This window comes from Phodopus roborovskii, unplaced genomic scaffold, assembly GCF_943737965.1.
Source record: "Phodopus roborovskii unplaced genomic scaffold, PHOROB, whole genome shotgun sequence".
Lineage (NCBI taxonomy): Eukaryota > Metazoa > Chordata > Mammalia > Rodentia > Cricetidae > Phodopus > Phodopus roborovskii.
The window spans coordinates 14,815,121-14,841,931 of record NW_026125295.1 but is presented as its reverse complement, the minus strand read 5'-3'; the positions used below and the strand labels follow the sequence as shown (position 1 = coordinate 14,841,931).

The following is a 26,811-nucleotide window of genomic DNA, read 5'->3' as shown; positions in this document are numbered from 1 at the left end:
CAGAGGCAAGCAGATCTCTGTGATTGCAAAGTAAACCTGGTATACAGAGTTAATTCCAGGACAGATAAAAATTACACAGAGAAAACCTATGTCAGAAAATGAAAAAATAAAAATAAAAGAAATAGAGTAATAAAAAAAAAAGCCACTTAAAGATGGGAAGCACAAAAAGAGTATGGATGCTATATGCTGTTCTGTTATCTTTAAATTATTTGACTGCTGAGGAAATAGCAACACCTGCTGCTGGATTAATTAAATTTATATATTTTAAAAATGCTTTGACTCCAAAATTTAAGTCCAAGGACAAATTACTGGGGAAAAGGATTTCTACTTTTGTTTCCACAGAAAATGAAAAGCTATGGATTCCTTCCAGACTAACATGGTTTGATCAAACCAGACCCCCTGAAACAGCGTCCCAGGTGATCCAACATTGAAAACAGCTTGAACAAGGCAGCCTTGCAGACTACAGCCAGGATTTCTGCATCTTCTTAGGATCCCTATGACAGCGCCCCCTAACAGCAGTATGGAAAGAACGATGCCCAAATTCCCAAATATTTACTATAAATGTTTGTTTTCCTTTAAATAGACTTGATTATAAATGGTTAATGATCACAACCAATTCTTTTTAAAGGTAAAAAGGGGATTATGGTATAGATAGGAATACTTTGCTCTGAAATGGATTTTCATTTATTGATACAATTTAAGGTCAATTTTGTGATAAGTATATTTCTCCTCTTATTTAGGTATTGTGTTTATATAACTCAGTAAAAAGGTAATGTATAAATTAGTACAGATTATATATAGTTACCTATGATAGTCAAAACTTAGAGTTAAGTTATGTTTTCTAGATATATATAGAGATGTATTTGAGATGAATAGGCATTCTTCAAACCTTTCAAAGACCTACGAATATGGCATTTAAAACGGTTTAGGGTTTTTCTTGGCAATGAGGCACAACTGCTCCTGGCAACACCGCCTGCGTCAGAAAGGAAGATGGACATCGAAGAAACTCATTATGGAGTTTGCTTCCAATATGGCAAGACTAGCAATTTGGGCAAGATACTGCTCTTGTCTGGACTGTTTGACTTTATGCTGTATAAACTGGACATGCACGACCCACAGGAAAATGACTGCTGGTACAAGATGGACATTGTTACAGGATTCCTGCTTCATGGAAGAGTCTGCTAGGCATTCTGCAGGACACAGAGAAAAGTGACTGACAAACTGCCAATACAAGAAGACAGTTTAAAGTTTCCTGCTTTTTTAAGGAGTCTGTCAGACACACTATGGCCTACTGGCTGAAGATGGAACATTACAGAACAACTTCGGGTGACTGACCAGGCAAGATGTCTCTGTCATTTCTAGAGTTTATATATTATCCTTCTTTGGTCTTTGATGGAGTTGAAGACAGATAGTTATCATTATAGTTTTCCTTAGTTAAGATTAAAGATAAGTTGCATATAGGACTTTAGACTCACAAAGATAGGATTTTAAAATGTTTTCTTTAAATCTTGCTAAATGTTAATGAACTAAATATTGTTAATTGTGATTCCTGTTTGATAACTGTTGTATAATATATTTTGCTATGCTAAGGTTAAAACTCTTCTTTTTATTTAGACAGAAAAGAGGAAATGATGGGAGATGTCATTCTATAAATATGTTTCTCGTATTGGTTAATGAATAAAGCACTGTTGGCCAATAGGAAGGCAAGATAGGTGGTACTAGGAGACTAGGAGGAGAGAGGAAGGAGTAGGGAGGAAATTCATCATGGAGGACTGAGAAGAACACAAGCCCCTCTCTCCGGTAAGATAAGACCATGTGGAAGTACTTATAATAATAGAAATGGGCTAATATTTAAGACAGATCTAGCCGATAAGAAATTAGTAACTGGCCAACAGAATTATATCTAATACAGCGTCTCTGTGTGTTAATTGGGGCTGGCTCGGCAGTGGGACCAGACTGGCCAGGGAAAAACTACTCATAACAGATAAGCATGGGGCTGGACAGATATCTCAAGGGTGAAGGGCACTTGCTGCTCTTCCAGAGGAGCTGAAGTTGGTTCCCAGCTCTCATGCTCTCAGCTCACAATTGCTTACAACTCTAGTTGTAGAGGACTTAACACCTTCTCCCTTTGCCAAGGACACACATGGCATACAGACATATATACAAATAAATAAACTTTTAGAAGATAGTAGTTTACCAATACTGAAGAATCCATGTTAAAAATGAACCTTGATCCTTATCTACAACAATTAATTTGAATGGATCACATACTTAAACAGGCCAAATTATAAAACAGTAAGAAAATAAAGGCAAACTGTAAGAAAAAAATAAGAGCCTTGCATCACTCTCCCTGTGGACTGTGTGTGTGAAGAATGGAATGGCAGGAGCACGGAAGGGAGGGAGAAGAAACTGGAATCGGTATTTAAAATAAAATTATATATATATATATATATATATATATATATATATATATATATGAGCCTTGTATCTTGTTGATATTTGTGTTTTCATAGTTAACATATAATGGAATGGAAACACTTTGTAGCCTGGGATTATTAAGAAGGCATCCTAAGTCACAGGAATGAGATAGTAATTGCTATCCAGTGGAAACTACCTTCCTTTTGAAACAGGATACAAAGAAAATAAAAGGATGGGGTACTAACTGGGAGAAAATGTTTAGCAAATATTTATCAAAAATTAAAAAAAAATGTATTGAGAATATATAAAAAAGTCAACTCAATAACATGAATAAATCTCTTTAAAATGGAAAAAGGATCTGGGGAGAAGATTCAATTATTTAAAGTACTTGCCATGGAAGTCAGTCAGAAGACTAAAATGTAGATCCTCAGAACACATATAAATGTGCCTCTTCTGTAACTCCAGCCTTGGAAGACAGAAGGCAAAAACAAGGAATCCCTGAAACAACATGGCTAACTAGACCCTGGTGGGCTCTAAATTTAATTGGGAGAGACTCTGTCCCAAAAGAGAATAAAAGTAGAAAGCAATCAAGTAAGATTCCCAACTGACATCAACCTCAGGCCTCCACATGCACCTACGTGCATCCCCACATACAACTGTACTTACATGCAGACAAACACATTGATATTGCACACACATACACATGAAAAGGACACGGGAAAAATAGATTTGACTAGATCCTTTACCAAAGAATGCACAGGGATGGAAAGTAAGTGGGGACAATCATTAAATCTACTTGCCAGTAACTGCTTCCATTCCTCCAAGGTTTAAAGGTAATTATAGTCAAAACAGTCAAATTTTTCTTGAGATTTTTTTAAATAGCATTTCACTATATATCCCTGGCTGGGGTGGAACTTGCTATGTAGACCAGGATGGTTGAACTCACATACATTTACTTGCCTCTGCCTCTAGAGGGGTAGGATTAAAGGCATGTACTATCACACATGGCCCTACATATAGATTTTATTAACATCAATATATTTACATGACAGTTAACAGGTCATTCTTTCTCTTAAAGAACAGGTGAAAAATTCACTAATGTCTTTCAAGAGAAAAGTGAGATGACTAGTATTCTTTCCCTATTTTGTTTTGTTGAGATAGGATCTTGTTATTATTTCTGGATGGGTTGTAACTTACTATGTAAATTGTGTGTCATCAAATTTGTGATGTCCTCCTGCCTTTGTTTCCCCAGTGCTGAAATTACAGGTGCACACCACTGTGTCCCCATTTTTTCCTCTTTAATGAACTATATTACCAGAAAACTCTACATTTAGTTGTCTTGATAATGATGAACTATGGACAGACACTATTTGAAACTACATTAATTTCATATTATAAAACAAGTCTTACAAATTAATTCCATTATTAGAATCTGTGACAAGTCTAATGTATCTTAATTTTAAGATCACTTGCTTTTATGAACATTATTAATTCTTTGGTAGCCCTGCATTTTATACATTTCATTGCTGGCAATTAACACGTCACTACAGCAAATGTTTGGTGAATGAGGTGTACTAAGGCAGAGGCAAAATCTCTCATCCTAAAGGACGATCTTTCCTAAAGATTGTTTTAGAAATAAATGCCGTTTCCTCAAATAAAATCAGTTGAATTCTCCTGACTCTTCCAATTTAGTTTTTAAGTTCCTCATCTGGTCCTCCCTGGAGGGGGATGCCCGCCGCTTAGCATCTCTCTCAGAATAACTGGCCAGGTGCTTAAAAACTGGCAAGTGGCCCCAAGGATATACTATGTATATCCTAACAGATTAGGGAATTTCTAACACTCCCTCATAGATTTATTTTCTAATTTAGATCACTTAGCTTTATTTTCCAAGTTCCTTAAGTTTTCCTGCTTCCCATTAAAGTAGACAGAGCAAACATACCCAAAAGGGTTTGTTTCATAAAAGCAAATCAGAGTCCAGTGCCATGGTTTCCGATTTACTTAATTTTCTGCTTTCCCCTCCTCTTCAACAAATCTTACTGTTCCCCAACAAAGGGAAAATTAAAGAACAGAGTTACTTTGGCAGGATCATAACATTTTTGTAACTACTAACACAAGGGTCTTTCTACCGTTTCCCCTGCCCTTACCCTTTACTTTTTTCAACAAATCTTCATTGACTTTTATCATGTTTTTAGAGCTTGGGATCCAGCAATCCTTTTCCAGAGTCTCCCTGGGTGAATCTGCCTGACCCTCTCCTCCACATACTCTCCTAAACTGGCCATATCTAGGCTGGGGTCAACAGCTAGCATGCTGGCTGGCTTTGTCAGGCCATCCCTGCCTGCAAAGCAAATTAACCTCTAGGACCTATCCTACCTGCCACTGACCCAAAGGTTCCTGATGCTGCATCCAATCTCTCCACCCACCCAGATCTCCCACATCCTTCTCCAGGGTCTAGTCTATTAAGTCTGTCTGACCCTCCCCTGCACACATTCTTTTCCAACTAGAAAGATCTAGTCTGAGCTGCTGTATCTAAGACCTAGGTCTAGTCTTTCCATTCCTACCAGCACAATAACAAATTTCTAGGCTTCCTTTGGGACCCACCCTGTCTACTCCCAACCCACAGGCCATGTCAACTTCACAACCTCCTATGCCACACCCAACCTCTTCACCCAGATAGCTCTACCCCACACTCCAAGGTTGAACCAGGAGACACATCCTTAAACCACTTCAGTTCCTTCTGACTTCTTCATTACACCCAAGTTATTTCCTACCTCTAGGCCCAGCCTGCCTGCACATCTTCTTTTCTGCCCCAAACTGCTCTTTCCATATTATACTTAGAACAAAGGAAGTTCACACACTCAAGATTCCATTGCGAATATTCAAACAATATGAAAGATCAAACTAGTTATCTTTTCTCCAGAACCTACCAGTCCTGTAGAAATGTTCACCAATACACTCCCAAATTCCTTCTAAGAAGCCAGTATCACTAATACCCAAACCAGGTAAAGACACAGCAATGACAACAACAAAAGAAAACTTCAGGCCAGTATCTCTGATGAACTTGCACTACTTCCAAACAAAACACAGACATATAAAAAAGAGTATCCAACATGGTCAAGTTGGTTTTATCGCTGAAATGCAGGGATGGTTCACCACATGCAAGCAAGTAAATGTAATAAACCACGTTAATAGACTAAAAGACAAAAATCATATGATTATCTCAATGGAGGCAGAAAAGCCTTTGACAAAATCCAACTTGCCTGTATGATAAAAATCCTAGACAACATAGATCTAAAAGGAACACACTTTACTTCAACATAATAAACATTATATACCCACAGCCAACTGACTTGCTTCAGAAACAGAAAAAACTATCCCCAAATTTATATGGAACAACAAAAGACCCTGGATAGCCAAAACAATCCTGAGGTTAAAAAAAAAAAAATGCTGGAGGAATTACCATTCCTAATCTTGAAATACAATATAGAACCATAGTTAATAAGAACCAACCAAACAGTACTGGCACAAAAACAGACAAGCAGATCAATGGAACAAAACTGAAGATCTGAACGAAACAAACATATAATTTCAGCTATTAAATGTTTGACAAAGATGCCTCCTGCCTCCGCTCCCCCCCCCCAAAAAAAAAGTATCTTCAACAGATGATGCTGGGAAAACTGGGTATCTATATAAAATAAAATCTATCACCTTGAATGAAAACTAACTCCAAATGGATCACAATCCCAAATGTGAAACCCCAAACACTGAAATTGCTAGAAGCCTACATAAGTGTAGGAAAGGGCTTTCTGAACATGACTCAATTCACCAGGTTGTCATCAGTTGCTGAAGACAGAAGGTCTTATTATATATTGGAATGATGTACATTCTCTTGATTCAACTGTCCTAGGGAATGGCAGGGTATTGGGAACTGAAATTAATGAACAGAAAAGATTAAGGCTACTGGCATAAGCTATGCATGGCATCACCTGTAATCCTAGCTTTTGAAAGACAGGCAGGAAGATGGCTATTAGAGGCATGTTTGAGCTATTGCCTTAGTTAAGGTTTCTATTGTTGTGAAGAGATACCACAACCAGAAGCAATTCTTACAAAGGAAATCTTTTAATTGGAGCTGGCTTACAGTTTCAGAGGTTTAGTCCATTATCATCATGGCAGGCAACATGGTGGCATGAAGGCAGACATCGTGATGGAAAAGGAGCCAAGAATTCTACATCTTGATCCAAAGACAACAGGAAGTGAACTAACTGTGTCTCACATGGGCATAGCTTGAGCATAAAAGACCTCAAAGCCCACTTCCACAGTGACACACTTCCTCTGACAAAGCCACGCCCACTCTAACAAGGCCATACCTTTTAATAGTGCCACTCCCTGTGGGCATCCAAACACACAAGTCTATGGGATCATACCTACTCAAACCACCACAGCTATTTAGTGAGAACCTGTCTTAACAACAATAAAAGAGAAACAAAAAAGCACTTTTCTAAAACCTGCTCTTTTAAACTTGTCCTCCCCTTTTGCATTATCTTTGTAAGTAGTAGATTCAGCAGTCAAAATCACTTTTGTCACCACACTTTTAATGAAATGTCTCTTGAATGTGTATGTTTATGACCATTTCTTATATTTTTGGTTGTGAGCCTAGCCTTTAAGGGATGAGCCATCTCCTTATCCCTTTATGGACATTTCTAATGCCTAGCTTATAAGCAATTATTATGTATTTGTCTTTTTAAGCATGCTGTCATATAATTTACTTATAGCAATACATACAAATCTAAGGATGTGACTGTTACTTTTGCTTATGGAATTACCATGCAAACCATTATACCGAATGCTAACTCTAACACCTTCCTGCTCCCCTGTGATGTTTCTAGTAAATATCTAGGCATTTAGAAACTGTATGCAGACTAGTTTTCTTTAGGATTACCTACTCTTAAATCTGATGTGAATGTGATCATTTGTATATTTCATTTGAGATCTGGCATATTTTATCACATAATGAATGCTTTCAAGATTAATCCTTGTTAATGGCATCAATACTCTATCCTTTTTATTGTTGGTGAGTATTACATTATGTAAATATACACCAATTATTACTCATTCTATTGGTATTTTGGGTATTATGAACTTTCATTAGACATTCTTGTTTAAATATTTTTTTTACAGACCTGTATCTTATTTTCCTTGGGTTTACCGAGGAAGGAAATTAATTGCTAGAACAAAGAGTAGGCATGCTTAACTCTATTAAGAACTTATCCAAGGAGGGTGAGCACCACAGGAAGACAATGCTGGGGCACATGGGTGGCACTGTGGAAGGGCAATAGACACTGGTTACAGCACCTACTGGGGTTGTTGGTGTCTTATGGCCACTAAGCAGCCTGCAGCACCTGTAGGTAGGGCTTCTAATGTGTAGTACAGGGCTCTAAAGCATGGAGGGGTTTGGGTACAAGTAGAGGAATTCTCTCACAGTTGGCAAACTTGCTGGCTTATTCTAGATAACAGAATCCTGTCTTACCAACAGTCACAGGATGATGTCTTCAAAGGAAGTATAAAGATGGCAGTTTGTGAGATTAAAGCCCACTCGACAGACAACACAAGAATGAAACTAGTCATTCCAGGAAAGTGGCATTTCTACATGAGGGCAGTAAATACCATTGACAAACATGGTGGCTGGTTGCCCTTGGGAGCTCCAAAGTATGTTTGACTGACAACAGGACTAAAACAGAAAAAGAAATGTGCGACTAATATATCTTTGAAAACCAAAGTGTCTGAACTTCGCCTATACTGTGACCTCCTAATAGAGCAGGTGCATCCAGAAATTTGTTCACCATGCCTAGAGCCATTTATGAGAAGCCACTTCCCTGCGCAGTGCCACCTTTAACACATTCATCCTATACTCAAGAACTGTGTGAAGACAGCAAATGCCAAGTTTAAACCTGACACAGTCAATGGCCTCATCTGGATCCCTTGGTTTTGCTTATTTCTCCTTTTGTGCAAATGACACATTCAGTCAGCTACCCTGGTTCTTGTAGTTCAGAGAGTAGCAGCTACTCTATCAAAGGACCAGCACCTGCCCTTTAGCTACTTTCTCAGTGATACCAAAAACCTACTTGGACAGATTTTTGTGATGATATTCCCCTTAAAGACCCAGATAAACCTCTTCCCTGTAGGAAACATGCTGATAGTGATCAGCATCAGCAACAATTCCTGAAGAAAGCAGATCTATGGCCAAGACAGTCAGAGGAACTTCTTCCACCCTCTTCATGAGGAAACTGGTTTGTCTAGCTTCCTCTCGGTATTGTTATGTAAAAGATGCTGTAATTAAACTCTTTATAGAAGGTAGTTTTCCCTTTGCTTAGGATCTCTTCGCACTTTATAGACTATTATAAACAAAAAGCACAAATACTTTTGAAGCATATTTTATCTTTCATTCACAAGGGTATTTTCCTAGAAACTTCAAAGTATAAGTGTACATTTTAAAAAACAAATGATGGTGTAACATTTTGACAACCCTAAGGAAAATGTAGAGATTTTTCTAAAAAAATTACAAGGGACTGACAGCTTGGTCAGTGTGTATTGCAGCTTATAAACATGAAACCTCACCAAGTTTTTTGACAGAAATGTAATATATGTAATTTGTACACTGACCAAGGTAACTTCACCCCAGCTTAAAATGAGTTATGATATCGGTATGATGGTCATTGTATCGCATTCCTTTAATATAAATATCATTAGTCCAAATAATATGACATATTTTAAAAAATTAGACTTGCTGTCCTTCATATGTGAAGTTGACACTACTGACTTGTCAATACCAACTATCAGGTTACAATATTTAATTCTTATTTTTGATTTGCTTAAAACCCTTTTTAAGGTCTACCAAATTTAAGATGTATATGCACTGTTGTTATTTATTTTGTTCTAAAAGAGGCAAGTATCAGACTGACCTTGTCCTCTTATAATATAGAAATACACGGCTTAAACAATTTTCTAACCTCAGACTCTGGACATCATCTATGTTCCCTTTAGATCCATACTACATAAGGGACCCATTTGATATGTAACAATTTGATTATGCCAGGTTCTTTCTATTTTTTCCCCCGAAATAGGGTTTCTCTCTATTGCTTAGGAGCCTGTCCTGGAACTAGCTCTATAGACCAGCCTGGCCTCAAACTCACAGAGATCTGCCTGCCTCCACTTCCCTAGTGCTGGGATCAAAGGCATGTGCCACCAACACCTGGCACCAGGTTCTTTCTTAAATCTCAATCACATTCTCTATCATCTCAGCTTCAATATCTGTGACCTACAACAGTGACCTGCCTGCAAGATATACTGGTACAATGGTGGCATGAATGTTATGTTAACCAATGACTTTCTGGATTCAAGGCCCACTCCATGAGATGCAGCCCATACCTGACACTGCAAAGGGGCCAAGAACCTGAGACCAGACAGGTCATGGGCCTGTCTTAATGCTGGGATCCTTTAATTCCCCATGTTGTTATTACTTATGACTATAATTTTGCTACTGTTAGGAATTGCAATGTAAATATCTGTGTTTTTTTGATAGTCTTAGGCAACCCCTGTGAAAGGGTCATTTGAACCCCCAAAAGTCCCACAAGTTAAGAACAACTAGTCTAGAGGAAAACCTAGTACTGTTATTCTGCCAAAGAAACAGCATTAAAATGACATCTAATCACATACTGCTATATCCACAGATCAATGCATCATTCCACTCTTATCAGAGAAGCTTCTTGCAGTAGAAGGGAATTAACACAGAGACCCACAACTGGACTGTGTGCACGGAGTAAGAGACTTTGGAAACTCAGTCCTAAATGGGATGTCTCCATCAAAGCCTTCTTTCCCCTCAAGGAATAGGGATTCATGTGGAAGAGGAGGTAGAAAGTTTGTAAGAGCCCAAGGTGATGGATAACTCCAAGGAAAGTGTCGTCCAGACACGAAAGGACTATGCACATATGAACTCACAGAGACTATGGAAGCACATACAAGACCTGCACGGGTTCAAGCCAGATTGGGTCCCAGCACTGAGTGGAGAAAATAAGACACATGGCCCCACCTCTATGCAAGAAGCTCTCTGCAACTGATACCTTCTGGCAAAAGAAAAAGCTGTTTTTTCCAGTAGAATCTCACTGGGTATATTACCCACTCTACGGGCAGGCACCACAAGTAGCTGACCAGCATAAAACAAACTCAATGATATTTCTGTAGTCCTTTTATCTCCTTTTGCATTGGGCATTTTTTTGTCTTCATGGTCTTTTGCTTGTTTGCTTTTGTGGGGTTTTCTTATGTGTGTGTTTGTTTGCTTTGTTTTTTTTTTTTTTTTTTTTTTTTTTTGAGACAGGGTCTGTTTGTGCAACAGTCCTGGCTGTCCTGGAACTTGCTTTGGAGACAGATCCACCTGCCTCTGCCTCCCGCATGCTGGGGTTAAAGACGTGTGCTAGCACACCTGGCTACTCTTGTTTGTTGTTGCTACTATTGCTTTGCTTTATTTTTGTCTGTTAGTTTTAAAGAAAGAGATCAAAGGAGGGTGAGTATGGATGTAGGGAGGAACTAGGTAGGATTGGGGAATGGAAAAACAATCAAAATATATTACATAAAAATTTTAATAAAAGCTAAAAAATTATATTCATTTCCAATCTAGTTTCTATTATCAATACAGCTACCAAAGCAAAATTTAAAACTCAAATCATGTTTTCTTCTTTTACTTAAAAATTCTTACTGGCTTTTCATCAGAGTAAATTCCAAAGTATTTATGACGTATCAAAACCCCGCAGTTCTCTATCACCCCCTTAATTAAGGCCAACCACTTACTCCTCTGGCCTTACCTTCCACTTAGCCCTATAAGCTTTCCTTCTCCTTGCTCACTTTGCTATTTTCAAATCTTTAGGCATGTATCTGCCTAAGGCTCTGTTAATGTACATTAAATTGGCAAACTGTCTAGGGCTGTTTAAGTTCACTGAGAAGCTGGCTCTGAAAGCAGTTTCCCTCCATCCCTCATTGCAGGCCCAAGCATATTTCTCAAAATCCAAGGTGTCCTGCCTGGTGATGGACTGATACTTCAAAATCTGTTACAGGGATGGAAAGATGGAAAATAGCACTGGAGTAAAACCATAGTGTCCTTGCGAACTAGAAGCTAAAAGATTAACAACACATGCCACTATTGTTCATACTACATTATAACGTTCTTGCAGTGATAATGAGAAACAGAAAATTCAGCCACAGACAGAAGGCTCAACTGGAACTCCAGCTGACAACCTCAACTTCCCTAGTTGCATTTTGCTGGATATTGTTAAACACTTGATTTGGCAGTATCTGCTGCTATTTGTACTTTTATTTAGAAACCTCACTGTAGAAACCCACAGAAACAGCTGACCTGAACAAGGGGGAGCTCATGGACCACCAGACTGATAGCTGGGAAACCAGCATCGGACCAACTCAGACAGACCCCATGGAAGTGGGTATCAGTTAGGAGGCCTGGGCAGTCTAAGGGACCTCTGACAGTGGAATCAGGATGTATCCCTGGTGCACAAAATGACTTTGGGAGCACATTCCCCTTGGAGGGATACTCCCTTAACCTAGAGGCAGGAGGGAGGGCCTAGTCCTTACTCCAAATGACTTGACAGATTTTGTTGACCCTTCCTGGAAGGCATCACCCTCCCTATGAAGTGTGGGGGTGCGTGGGTTGGGAAGGTGGTGGTGGTAGGGGGGCATGGGAGGGAGTGAGGGAGGGAGGGAGAGGGAACTGGGATCGATATGTAAAATAAGAAAAAAGAAAAGAAACAGACAATGAACTCTTTCATTTTAAGATCATTTAGCTTCCTTTTTAAGTCCTTTTCAGAAAATGTTTCCCAATATTGTGTCCTACTGATTCAGTACACACGCATTAAAAAAAAAAGAAGAAGAAGAAAGAAAGGAAGGAAGGAAGGAAGAAAAAAGAAAGAAAGAAAGCTCACTGTAGAGGATACTCAGCTCTGCCTAGGATTTTCTCTTTTGGGAATCCAGCTAGTTTCTGCTAGATGTTTTAAGCCCCCAATTTAATGATATTACCTTTCTGCTTGGGGTAGTTTGAAAGTAAATGGTCCCCATGGGAAGTGGCACTATATGGAGGTGTGGCTTTGTTGGAGGAAGTGTGTCACTGTGAGGGTGAGCTTTGAGGTCTCCTATGCACAAGCTATGCCTAGTGACATAGTTCATCTCCTATTGCCTATAGATTAAGATGTAGAACTCTCAGCTCCTTCTTCAATAGCATGTCTGTCATGGTATTTCTTCACAGCAACAGAAACCCTAACTTATTTTTATTTTTTTTACTTTGGCTTGCTGTACAGTTAACTTATTCAAAATGAAAACATGACTATCATAGATTATTCTCCAAACCATACAAATTAGGGTCTTTGCAACCTCTAAGACTTCACAATTGTTCTCTCTCCCTTTCTCGGAAAATAGGTTCATTAGTACACTACAAAGACAACAATAGGGTAGCAATGACAGAACTACTTGCCTATTTTGTATCTCTTTTAGGTCTTTTCTCAGTTATCTTCTGAGTTAAACTTCAGTCATTGACTCTATTAAAAATTCTCAATCCATGATCTAGGCCCCTTACTGCCTCATTTCCCCTTACATACACTATCTAAACATATGTAACTAAGCATACAATATATTTTAGTTATATATCTTATTTTTACTCTGCCTAGCTCACTAATGTATACTCAGTGTATACATAGTAGCTGGATTGTGTGTGTGTGTGTGTGTGTGTGTGTGTGTTCACATACATATATTAGACTTATAATATAGAAGCACTAAATGGGTCAGAAGGAAGCATTTGAACAATATTGTCTTTGGACCTTCTATGAAACAGCTGTACAATGCTTAAGTATTCTGATAGAATCACATTAATTTGGAGAGACAAAATGTAATTCAGAGTTAAATATGATAAAGAAAGATAATTAAAACATAGTATTTTTTAAATAAACAAAACATGACTCAGACCAATTTTCAATTTTGCTGAGGAATTTATAAATGACTCTTGCTTTTGTTTTTCCAGATGCTGAATTTGATCAGTTTTATTTCTTCTGCATATCTCCCTCACTTCTCTCCTCAGTTTCCTCCAGCCCAAACTCTTGGGTCTGCACCATAAGCAGTTTACTGAATCTGCTGTGTGTCTCTCCATCCTACCTGGTGATGCTAAATATCTCTGTTTGCTATTAAAGACATGGGAAAAAAAGGATACCTTTCTATATATTTAGGTAGAAAACTTAAACACAGCAATTAAGGTATTTAGTAAAGTATTTTACAAGCTTGATTTAAAGAATCATTATGAAACATAATTAATTTTCTTTTTTCCTTCACACTTTTTTTTTTTTTTTTTTTTTTTTTTTTTTGCTTTGAGTAACATAGAGTAGTTGTGGGCTCCTGGTTCCTATTTATTGCTGAAGACATAGCTAGTCTCAAAGCTTCCTATCTCTTGTGCTATTCCCCATTATTTCACCTATTTCGTTGTTTCCTTAACATCTGTTATCTCCTGCTCTATGGCAGGAGGCTTGTGATGTTCTGATATTCTCATCAGTTCCTAGGTGTTGGAGGCCCAGGGAGGGGTGAGGTGTTGCTAGTTCACACATGCTACACATGTGTTCTACTACTAAGCTAAATGCCATTCTCCCAGTACCTGGTTTTTGCTTTTAAACACTATTCAGTACATTCTTCAAAATTCCAGTCATGTGAAAATATTAAAAAAAAAAAAAAAAAAAGACAACTATCTGTAAACTTGAAATAATGCTATCAACTAATTGCTAAAACTTTCTAGCTTTTAGAATTGTGAGAAATATAAGCCTTCCAGTCTATGACTTTCTGTCATAGAAGCCTGAAATAAGACATAATACCCATACAAATAAAAATAATAAACAAAGTGCCTCTCTCAGTATAAATGCTATCACTACTCTCATGCCTTGATCAGTAGTGATGGCGGACATCCTTCTGAATGCTGTGATTATATGTTTCTCTTATTGGTTAATGAATGAAACACTGATTGGCCAGTAACCAGGCAGGAAGTATAGATGGGCTACCAGACAAGGAGAATGCTGGGGAGAGGAAATAAGAGTGAGTCACCAGAGAGATGCCGTGTAGCTGCCAAAGGAGTAATATGCTGGAGTATTAAGGGTGAGACACAGCCTCATGGCAATATATAGTTTATAGAACAGGTTAGTAATTAAGAGAGAGCTAACCAACAAGAAGCCTGAGTCACCAGATGCAGAGGGAGAGGACAAGACCAGGTTGCAGAAACAAATAGAGACAGGTGACCTGAACAAGGAGGAGCTAACAGGCCCCCAGACTCATAGCTGGGAATCCAGCATGGGACTGACTCAGACCCCCTGAACATGGGTCTCAGCTAGAAGGACTGAGCAGTCTAAGGGACCTCAGACAGTGAAACCAGGATGTATCCCTGGTGCACAAAAGGACTTTGTGAACACATCCCCCATGGAGGGATAACTGCCTTAACCTAGAGACAGGAGAGAAGTCCTAGTTCCTACTTCAAATGACTTGACAGATCTACATGACCCCACCTGGATGGCATAGCCCTACATGTGGAATTGGGGTAGGGGGATGGGAGGGGAGGGTGGACAGGGTACATGTGAGGGGGGACAGAGGGTAAGAGGGAGGGAGGAAGGGAGGGAGGGAGAGGGAACTGGGATCAACATGTAAAAATAAAAAATAAATAAATAAATAAAAAAGAAGCCTGAGCCATCAGCCAAACAGTTTACAATTTATATAAGCTTCAGTGTGTTTATTTGAACTGCACAACTGCATTACCAGGTGGGACCGAAACACCATCATTACAGTAGTGTATCAATCTACTTATAGATAAAGGGAAGCAGTGCTTTAATTTATTATTTGTCAAAATCAGAGCACTGTGAAGCATGCAAATTAACTTTTTTCCTTCTTTTTGTTTATTTATTTATTGTTGTTATTTCAAGACAGGATTTCTCTATGTTGTGGTGATACACTTTGTTTGTGATCTAACAAATAAAGCTTGCCTGAAAATCAGAGAAGCAGAACAGCAAGCCAGTAGTTCTTACCTCTACATGTCAGACCAAATGGGGGTTCCGGTCTCTAGGAATCCTTACACTGAATTGCCGAGCTCCTGTCTCCCGCCTTATATTCCTCTCTCTGCTCAGTCATGTACCTTCCTGCCTCCACCTTCCTAGTGCTGGCTTTTAAACTGGATCAATATTGTGTAGCTTTAAATTCACAGAGATCTGTCTGTCTCTGCTTTCTAGTGGTGGGATTAAAGGTATGTGCCATCACTGCCTGACCTCTATGGCTTAACTAGTGGCTTAGCACTCTGATCTTCAGGCAAGATTATTTGTTAGATCACAAACAAAATATCACCACACTGTGTAACAGCTCTGGCTGTCCTTGGACACTCAGAGATTCATCTGCCTCTGCTTCCTGAATGCTGGGATTAAAGACTTCTCAGCCAAATGAACTTTCTTTCACATGATTTTAATTTTCATTAAATTTTTAATGTGTAAAATATAGTTCTAAAAGTAAATTTACATAAAAGGACAAATAAGCTCCATTAAATCACTCCCATGACAAGAAAATTCCCAAGTAATATAAAGTACCCCAAGATTTCTTTCTCTTGGCTCCACTTAAACCACAGAGAAATGTCTGAATTCTCTAAAATAGCAGCTTGGCTACAAATGTCACCACATACTATCAGATCTTTATACCTGTTAGACTAAAGGAAGCCTAGGGTCTTAATTTTTCCCTATCCATGAAGAAAGCAGTACTGTAGTTATTTATACTTAAGGATCCAACACTCTGCCAGTACAGTCGATTGTGTACCAACCCATGTTGTTGCCTTTTTTCCAAACCAAAGCAAAAATGACTGACAATGTCAGCCTTTGTGTCTGCTCAGAGGATACACTCCCTCTCACGGGGCTGCAGCAGCACTGCGGGCCAAAGCTGCCCTCAGCTGTAACACAGCCTTTTTCTCTGTGCTCTCTCTCACATAAAGCAAAACCAAGCCAGGACCAAGTGCCTTCTGTTCTCTGGGGCTGAGCATCTTTGTCACATTCTCTTTGCCCTTCTACTTCTCCTCTGTCTTTTCTCTAACATTAAACACAACATGTTTTTTGAGGCAGTGATAGTCAAAACTTAATTTTTAACTTCCATATGGAACTAGCTATAGAAGAAAAAGAAACCATTCGTGTTACAGGTGTTTTCTGGAATATCCTTTCCAAGGAACCATGTTGAATGTTTTATTCCCACTTGGTGATATAACTGGGAGGTGGTGGTAAACTATAGGAAGCCAGTCTTAGCTGGAGGAAGTAAGTGAATGGATCATGTCACTTAAGAGTACACTAAGACTCTAGCCCTTCCTCTGCCATGCTGAACAGTTTCTTTCACTCCATCACGTATGTTCATTGTGCTATTCTGCCTTACAAGTCTAAAAGCAATGAAGACAGCCAACAATGGACTGAAACCGTTGAGTCAGTGTCTAAAATAAATCGTTCTTCTTGTAAGCTGCCTACCTCAGATATGCTGTCATAGTGATGGAAAGTTAACACAACATGAGATGATTTAGATGACTTCAATGGCTACTGGGAGCTGAAGCCAAAGTTTCAGCTAATAAGACTAAGCTATTTTATCTTGTTATACTGCCTCAATACATTTACTTTGAAGGCCAGAGTTGCCTTTGACCCATCCCATTCTAATAAATACAAATATGAATATAAACCCCACCAGAACTTCCCAGGACTCTGACCTGATCTGCTTGCCTTCTCTCATGTCATACAGAGAAAAGAAAACATCAGTATCTTCCCCAATGGTATTATAGGTGAAACTTTTCAGACTGAAGAAGAAATGATGTGGTACTGGCATCCGACAGCTTTCCCCATGGCGTGGGCGCATTGTATCTACCTATTGAAGAAAGTAAAAATGTGATCATTTATATTTTGTTACTCATTATATTTATCATTAACAAACAAAAATAAATTACTAAGTCATTATACTGACAAATGGGATTATTAAATAGGTAAGACAGAAGATGATTTCTCTGGCAATAAGGACTACTACAACAGACTTGGACTGAGCAGGGCAAGCATCTGACATATGCAATTTAAACTGTTAGGTGGTGATAGCAACCATTCCAGATATCATTTTCTCTTTTCCTAAATAGAGTCTTTTTTAGTTCCTCAGTCTACTTTCTTTTAATTGTGCTTATATAAATTTTCACAGAAGAATGGAGACTGGCTGAACTGCTTGGAGGACAAAGCCCCTTAGAAAGAAAGTATAATACAATCAATGTCTTAGGAAGGCAAATATGAGCTGAGTGCAATAATATATATATACTATGAAAATGTCTTTAAAAAGCCCATTATTTTATATATGTCTTAAAAATTTTAATTACAAAGTAGCCCCCCAAAAGTAAATGGTGTCCATTATTTCTTGGTGTTTTCGCATATATGATCTTGTAAAATAAAGAGTTGATGAAAAAAACTGGATGGTTTAAGGAAGTCACTTACTTGGGATGTGCTCTGCTGTACACTCTGTCGGCTAGATAAATGCTATGGGAGGAAAGAAATACAGAAAGATTTATTCTGTGGTGGAAGAAATTAACTTTTATTAAGCAGTCTATTATGCCTATTATAGCCACGACTTCACTTAAATCAGTATTATTCATATTTGATAGCGACAATCAAAGCTCAGAGTAAAGGACTGGTTTGCTGAAGGTCTCACAAGAAGGTGGTAAAGTCTGTGTGTAAAACCCAAGCCTCTTAATTCCTGAGCAATAGCCAAGACACACATGGGTGGTTGATGGTTACTAGATTTCTGATTTGGCAATATCTTTCACATTGCATAATTTTCTATGCTGCTGGTTGAAGTTTCTTCAGGCTTTCCACAATGGAGCCCTTTAATACAACCTTTCAAAAATCTTTCTACATTATTCCTTTATCACTGGTTGAAGTTACAAGATATAGACTACAATTTGAGCTCAATCATGTAGGCTGTAAACTTTTTTTTTTTGAGAACCAGTTTTAATACTTGAAACAATAAATATCTAACAATCTCCACAGTAACTGCTAGACAGCAAAATCAGCATTACTTATCAGGTCAGTGATCCAATGCTCTTTTTCTTTTGGCAGTAAGTAGGAATTCCAAAGGACAGGTGAACAACTACAAATTAAAGGTTGTGCTTGCTAATCCAGAATCACATTTCCTGTCTTGGAACCCCTGAATATGGGGAAGGAAGATATGAGTGGCAAGGCTGCTGGAAACATAAAGGGTGTACCTTAACTTCTGGCCCCACGTGGGCTCTGAGGCAACACACAGGATTTGAGACTGAAGAAACCGAAGACCTGGGCCGCAGCTATAAGGGAAGCAGGGCCCCCAGCGGTGGAACCAGTGCTGGGTGGGCTTTCTTCTTGGCTTCCCTGTCCTTTTTAAACCTTAATATCTTCAAGTATTTAGCCAAGCTTGACATGTATGTCACAGTTCTAAGCCAGAAACAGTCCAACCACTTTGTGTGGATTAAATCCAAGCGGAACTGGAACATGGCATCTGTCAGTAAGGAGGATGATTGAGGGCCCTCAACTCCTTCACTTGGGGCCTCTTCCCCATACCTAGGCTATGAAAGTTTTTAAGATGCCCATCTTTCTGTTAGAGATTCCCCTCAAATATAAAAGATAAGAATCGGTCTCATTTTTCGCAGTGTTGGTTCAGGTGCTCATGCATGTGAGTGTAAGACAGACACACAGAGGTCAATACTGAGTCTCTTCAGTTGTTTTCTCCCTTAAGTTTTGAGACAGGGCTCTCAGTGAACCTGATACTCACCACCTGGTTAGGCTTGCTGGCCAATGAACCCCAGGATCTCCTAGGAAGTTCTCTTAAGCTCAAATTACATGGTGGCAATCAGTATTACATTGTAAGTTAGGAAGTTAACTACAGAGGTCCATTCTGGTTTTGAGTCTTGGCTCATGTTTACTAGCTCTTAACAGCAATCATCACTTGTATCAGGACTTTAATTCATCAATTGTTCCTTGTTTACTACCTAACATTAGATTATGAGCTTCCACGAAGCAAAAAATTGTTTTATTTATCTTTTTGTTTTGTTTTGTTTTTCGAGTCAGGGTTCTCTGTAGCTTTGGAGCCTGTCCTGCAACTAGCTCTGTAGACTAGGCTGGCCTGGAACTCACAAAGATCCTCCTGCCTCTGCCTCCTAAGTGCTAGGATTAAAGGCGTGTGCCATCAATGCCTGGCTTTTATCTTTTTATTCTAATAGTATATATTCTAATAGTATACCAATGCAAATAAGACTTAGAAATTAAAAAATGCATAGACTACATTATTCCTTTTGGCAATTTTCCTCCAGATGTTTCCAGATCTTTACAATCTCTAGTCAATTTAGTCTACCAATAAGAAAACAAACCTATGCATCTTTGAACACAGTATTAAATTGAATAATGTAACTAACTCTCTGATGTATACACTGGGGACTGTGCTAAGAATTGTCAGTTTTAGGGCTAGAGAGATGACTCTGTGGCTAAGAACACTGAATGCTTTTCCAGAGGACCTGGGTTCAATTCTCAGCACCCACATGGCAGCTCCCAACATGCAGGCAAAACACCAATGCATATAAAACAAAAGTAAATAAATTATGTAAATAAAAGATTTGTGAATCTTACAAGAAGACATAAGGTATCTGACTGATCAGGATTATCAATGACACCTTAATTTTGATAAATAATACAGTCAAGTGATTGGCTCCAGAAATGGGAAAACATTTATATATTAAAATATCAATTACAATAAGGGCTTTATTTTGATATACTAATTAGTACTAAAAGAAGATTAAGATAACAGAATTTCAAATTAATACAGCAGTGAGTAAAAGGGTAAGAATGAAGCAGGGGTTACAATGTATTGAGCAACATGACAGAGCATGGAACAATTTGGATAATTTCTTTGCAATCTCCACCTAAATGCAACACAAGCTATATTTATAAAGATGGGTTTTTTTCCATTTGTTTGTTTGTTTTAGAGCTGAGGTCCATACCCAGGGCCCTGCACTTGCTAGGCAAGCACTCTACCACTGGGCTAAATCCCCAACCCCATAAAGGTGTTTTTTTACAGGAAATGTTTGACAAAGAGTACTAAAATTAGAAAGTTTCAGACTTAGTTTTTTATAATCTCTAATTTTATTTAAATTTTAAGATAAAGAGACTTTTTTGAACCTCACTGATCATTGATAACTTTTAAGATTTAACAAAAATGTATGAATTATTGTTCATTTCCTTTTCATAAAAATTTGGTTTATTTCTCTAAGACATATATATTATCTCTATTGGGCATATACCCAAAAGATGTAATCTCATACCACAAGGACATTAGCTCAACTGTGTTCATAGCAGCATTATTTGTAATACTCAGAACCTGGAAACAACCTAGATACCCCTCAATTGAAGAACAGATAAAGAAAATGTGCTACATTTACACAATGGAGCACTACTCAGTGGTTAAAAAAAAAAGAAAAAACAAAGACATCATGAAATTTGCAGGCAAATGGATGGAGTTTAAAAAAAAAAAAAAAACCATCCTGAGTGAGGTAACCCAGACCCAGAAATACAAACACAGTATGTATTCATTCATAAAGGATATCAGATGTAAAGCAAAGGATAATCAGCCTATAGTTCACGACCCCAGAGAAGACAGATAACAAGGAAAACCCTCCAAGAGACATACATGGATTCCCCTGGGAAGGGGAAATAGACAATATCTCCTGAGAAAATTGGGAGTGAAGTGGGAGAAGGGGAAGTAGAAGGGAAGGGGGGAGGAGAAAAGAAGAGGGGAATTGGGAGGAGAACATGAGGGAATGGGAGGGTTGAGATGGGGCAAGGACACGGAGGGAGAGCAAGGAAAGCGGTATCTTGATTGAGGAAGTCATAGAGCTATCTAGAAATCTAGCACTAAGGAATTTCCCAGGAGTCCACAAAGGTGACCTCAGCTAAGACTCTAAGCATTAGTAGAGAGGGTACCAGAATTGGCCTTCCCCTATCAGATTGATGACTATCTCAATTATCATTGTAGAATATTCACCCAGCAACTGATCAAAGCAGATTCAGAGATCCACAGCTGAGCATTGGGCTGACCTCCAGTGTTCAGTAGAAAAGAGGAAGGAGTAACAATATGAGCAAAGGGGTCAAACCCATTTTGGGGATACTCACAGAAACAGCTGGCTTAAGCTAGTGGGAGCTCACTGACTGGACTGACAGCAGAGGAACCTGCACAGGACCAAACTAGGCCCTCTGAATGTGGGTGACAGTTGTATGGCTTGGGCAGTCTGTGGGGCTCTGGTAGTGGGACCAGGAATTATCCCTAGTGCTTGTACTGGCTTTTTGCAGCCCATTCTCTTTTGAGGAATACCTTGCTCAGCCTAGATATAGCAGGGAGGGCCTTGTCCCTGCCTCAAAGTGATATGCCTGACTTTGTTGGCTCCCCATGGGAAGCCTTACCCTCTGAGGAGTGGATGGGGTGTGGATGGAGGAGAGCAGGAGAAGGGGAGGGAGTGTGAAAAGGATTGGTATGTAAAATGAGAAAAGATTGTTTTAAAATAAAAACTATTTTAAAAAATTGTTTTTTAATTTTCATTTTATTATTTATTACTGTGTATATAGGTACTTTGCCAGTATGTATGTGTGTGCACCATGAGTGTGCCTGGTACAAATAGTGACCAGAAAATGATGTCGGATTTCCCTGGGACTAGTATTAGTTGCCATGAGGATGCTGTGACTCAAACCCAGGAAGAACACCCAATGCTCTTCACTGCTGAGTCATTTCTCCAGTCCAATAAAAAGCAGAGGGGAGAGGGGGGAGGGAGGAAGGGAAGAAGGGAGAGGGGGTGGAGAGAGGGAAGGAGTGAGGGAGGGAGGAAGGGAGGGAGGGAAAGAGGGAGAGAGAATATATGTGTATCTTATGCTTATGAATCCAGGTTAAGTCAGAAGAAAGCATCAGATCCTCTGTAACTAGAGTTCCAGGCATTTGTATGCTTACTGACAAGGGTGTGGAGAACAGAATTTGGGACTTCAGCAAGAGCCCACACTATATATTTCTGTAGATGAGCTAACACAAATTCCTAAGTGCTGAAGTTGTAAACTCTCAATCAGTTTTTCTTTATTATAACTAATTCTTTTTTGTTGGTGTATTTATTTATGTTTTTGGGACATGATCTCACTACACATCCTCTGGCTGTCCTGAAACTCACTATGTAGACCAAGCCAACCTAGAACTCACAGAGAACTGCCTGCCTCTGTTCATGGAGTGCTGAGATTAAAGGCGTGCACCATTATGTCCAGTTTATTATACAGATGATTCTTTCAATATAAAAATAAATGCAAAATACAAAAGAAAAGAGTAGAAAATAAAAGTCTTAAATTTAAGCTTTTATAATCAATATTTTGACAAAAATTAATAAAACTAAAGCATGTATTTTAAAAGCTAAATATCTTTAAAGACTTAAAAGAAAAAATGACTAGTCTTTTGCCCATCTGTCCTGTTTCATCAAGATAAGCAGTTTTAACTCTTCACTGTGTTTTTCTCCAAAACTTATCAAATACTTCTAAATGTTATGTTTATATGTTCTCTCTTATTCCAATTTTAAAATGATCTAATGATGTTTTATTACAGCAGGTTAAGACAAACTCTTGTTTACATCTTCTTCCATTCATCTATCTTCCTCTCAAAACTTTTGGCTAAAACTGTTCATAATATTATAAGATAAATATTGTTCACAGTTAAATAAGTCAATATTCTTCTATTATAGTTCTTTTGTTTCATATTTTTAACATGGATATAATTATTTATTTTTAATTTATGATCATTCTTTGTTAGCAGTCAGAAATTTGTTCTAGGCCTCCTCAACAAAACCTGCAGGATAGATACAGCCTACACACATTCTGCTCTTTAACTCATCTCTCAGCTGCTTAAAATATCAGCTACAATGCAAATGTTATATAATGAGTGGCTATACCATCCTCTTTAGGAATAGCTTCTTTGGTATGTATGTATGTATGTATGTATGTATTTATTTATTTATTTATGTGAACTTGATACAAACTAGAGCTATCTGAAAAGAGAGAACCACAATTTAAAAAATACCTCCATAAGACTGACCTGTAGGCAAGCCTATGGCACATTCTCTTAATTAGTGATTGACATGAGAAGGCCCATCCCATTGTGGGTGATACAACCCCTGGACAGATGGTCTTGGGGTATGTAAGAAATCAGGCTGAGCCAGTCTTGGGGAATAAGCCAGTAAGCAGCATTCCTCCATAGTCTTGGCTTCAGTTCCTGCCTTAAGGTTCCTGCCTTGAGTTCTGGCCTTGACTTCCTTTGATGAGGGGCTGTGATGTGGAAGTAGAATAAACACTTTTGTCCTCAAATTGCTTTTGATCATAGCATTTTATCACAGCAGTAGAAACCCTAAGACATATTGTTTGGAATAATGACATATTTAAAACAGACATAACTTTTTTTCTTGAATATTTTCTATTAGAAGTTGGTAAAAATCCTCACATGTGGAACCTACAGAAAGGTTGTACCAATTGTAAAGGGTCTTTTCCTATGCCCTCCAACAGATCTACAAAATACCTTTCAATTTCATATTCCAGAAAACGAAGGTTATCAAATAATTTAGTTTTTCTTCTGCAGATAAACTTCCTGGTTACTTTCTTCTTATCTATTGTGGGCAAGTTCTCTGTTGTGGATATTATTTGAAGATGTGTTACACTTGTTTAGGCTGCAGAATATTTTTATTGATGCAAAGATGTATTGTATTCTTTTATGTTGCATTTATTTAACTGTGAAGCTATGTTACTTTGCCTGTCTGAAACACCTGATTGGTCTAATAAAGAGCTGAATGGTCAATAACAAGGCAGAAGAAAGGATAGGTGGGGCTGTCAGGTAGAAAGAATAAATAGAAAAAAGTGATAAAAGAAAAGCAAGAATGAGAAAAGGCGGAGGAGGACACCAGGGGCCAGCCATCCAGCTACACAACAATCCACAAAGTAAGAAATAATGAAAGGTATTCAGAAATAGAGAAAGGTAAAAGCCCAGAGGCAAAAGATAGATGGAATAACTTAAGGAAAGAAAATCTGGCCAGCTACAAGCCAAGCTAAGGCCAGGCATTCATAGGAAAGAATAAGCCACTGTGTGTACAGGCCTCTTGAAAAGAGTAAAGAGTAATAAAATAACCAACAACAGTTCTCAATGGTTTTTCTCTTAAATACTTGTACAAATGCTACCTTGGGACTTCCCTAGACTGATCACATCACAATTCTCTGCCCATTTCACTTGGACGGCACATACTACCTTTGGTCTCCTTTCCTTCCCTCCCCTACCCCTTGTCTACTCCTTCATTCTGAAGGAATAATTTGTCCTTCAGTATTATCTTGTAAAGAGTCTCTCACCCCTTGTGTCTGCTTTTTCTTCTGAAAGTCCATTAATCCCATCATACTGAGACTAAATTTCTCATCTTTGTAGCTTCTCTCTCCTACTTTTATCCTTTTAAGATTTATTTCTTTTCAAAGCCTTTATTTTATTTTTATTTTACATATTGATCCCAGTTCCCTCTCCCTCCCTCCATTTTTCCCTCTTTCCCACCCTCCCATTCCCCCCCACACCCACTCCACAGGGATGGTGATGTCTTCCAGGAGGGAATCATCAAAATATGTCAAGTCATTTGGAGTAGGCACTAGGCCCTCCCTCCTGCCTCTAGGTTAAGGGAGGGGAATGTGCTCCCAAAGTCCTTTTGTGCACCAGGGATACATCCTGGTTCCACTGTCAGGGGTCCCTTAGACTGCCCAGGCCTTCTAACTGAGACCCATGTTCAGAGGGTCTAAGTCAATACAATGCTGGTTTCCCAGCTATCAGTCTGGGGGCCCATTAGCTCTTCCTTGTCCAGGTCAGTTGTCTTTGTGGGTTTCTGTAGCCTGGTCTTGTCCTCCCTCTCTGCATCTGGATTCCAGTTTGGTTCAGTGTTTAGTTGTAGGTGTCTACTTCTGCTTCCATCAGCCAGTAGATGAGGGCTCCATGATGGTGGATAAGTTAGTCATCAATCTCATTATCAAGGAAGGGCATTTAAGGTAGCCTTTCCACTGTTGCTCAGATTGTTAGTTGGGGTCATCCTTGTAGGTCTCTGGACATTTCTCTAGAGTCAGTTTTCTCTTCAAACCTATAATGGCTCCCTCTTTTATGATCTCTCCCTCCCCCCTCTCAGATTTATTTTTTATTATTTTAAAACATGTGTAGTCAGCCATATGTGTCTGCATGAAGGAATGTACATGTGAGTGCAGGTGCCTGAGGAAGCCAGATCATTATGAGCCACTCTGACAGGTGCTAGGAATAAAAACAGTCCTGTGGAAGAGCATAAATGCTCCTAAGCACTGACCCATCTACCATATCCTTTTTCATCTTTTGATGTTTTCAAATTAATGTCCTCTTCTCCTATAGTTATTATTGTTTTGTGTATGTATATGTATTCATACCCTATTGAGTCTAGTTATTCTTGCCCATGTATACATGGATATGTATTCATACCCTATTGAGTCTAGTTATTCTTGCCCATGTATACATGGGAACAGAACTGGCCAACTGAGTATGGGCAACCTGTTTGGGCACTCATTTCTCATTTCCTCAATGGCTATCGATTGCCTGTCTTAACCCAACCTTGCTGGTATGTTGACTTGTATGGTCTTGTGTGGGTCTTGTACAAGTAATAACAGCTGTTTAGAGTTCATGGAGCAACAACCTCTTCATGTCAAAAAGACACCATTTCCTTTTTTTTCACACACTCTTTCATAATACTCCCTGAGCCTTTGGCATAGGAATTGGTGTCTCACTCAGGGATAGGTCAGGGAGATTTTCTCTTCCTTCTATATCATATTTATTCTAATGATCTTTGTTTAATTTTTTTTTTCAAGACAGGGATTTATTTCTCTGTGAAGATCTGGATGTCCTGGAACTGACTCTCTTTCAGGCTAGCATTGAAATCAGAGGTCTTTAATCCCAAAAAAGCATGCATTATCACCATGTGGCTAGTTTAAATTTTTAAAAGTTGTGGATTACTATGCTTTTTGTACTTGTTTTCTCCTTTCTCTTTGTAGACAACAATCACTATTTTATCCTACTTGCATCTTTCATACACTGCTTGCTCTGTTCTCTAACTTTTATGTAGGAATTTTTGTTCATTCATGTATGGCTATCTAAATGTTCCATGCATGATCTGATAGCATTGAGTTTCACTGTAGAAAGTTTGGAACAGAAAGTAATCCTTAATGGGGGATGTCCTTCTGTATGCTGTGAAAAGATGTT

The 26,811-nt window shown here is 38.6% G+C and overlaps 1 protein-coding gene across 8 annotated transcripts in view; it reads right to left on the bottom strand.

Annotated features, from left to right (window-relative positions):
- Dock3 (dedicator of cytokinesis 3) overlaps positions 1-26,811 on the bottom strand; it is a 307,646-nt gene that overhangs the window by 149,264 nt on the left and 131,571 nt on the right. For all 8 annotated transcript variants that reach the window (XM_051205186.1, XM_051205158.1, XM_051205167.1 and 5 more), the window contains exons 8-9: positions 17,970-18,011; positions 17,210-17,364 (exon numbers count right to left, since the gene is read on the bottom strand). In XM_051205186.1, coding sequence (XP_051061143.1) covers positions 17,210-17,364; positions 17,970-18,011 — 197 coding nt within the window. The remainder of the gene's footprint in view (positions 1-17,209; positions 17,365-17,969; positions 18,012-26,811) is intronic.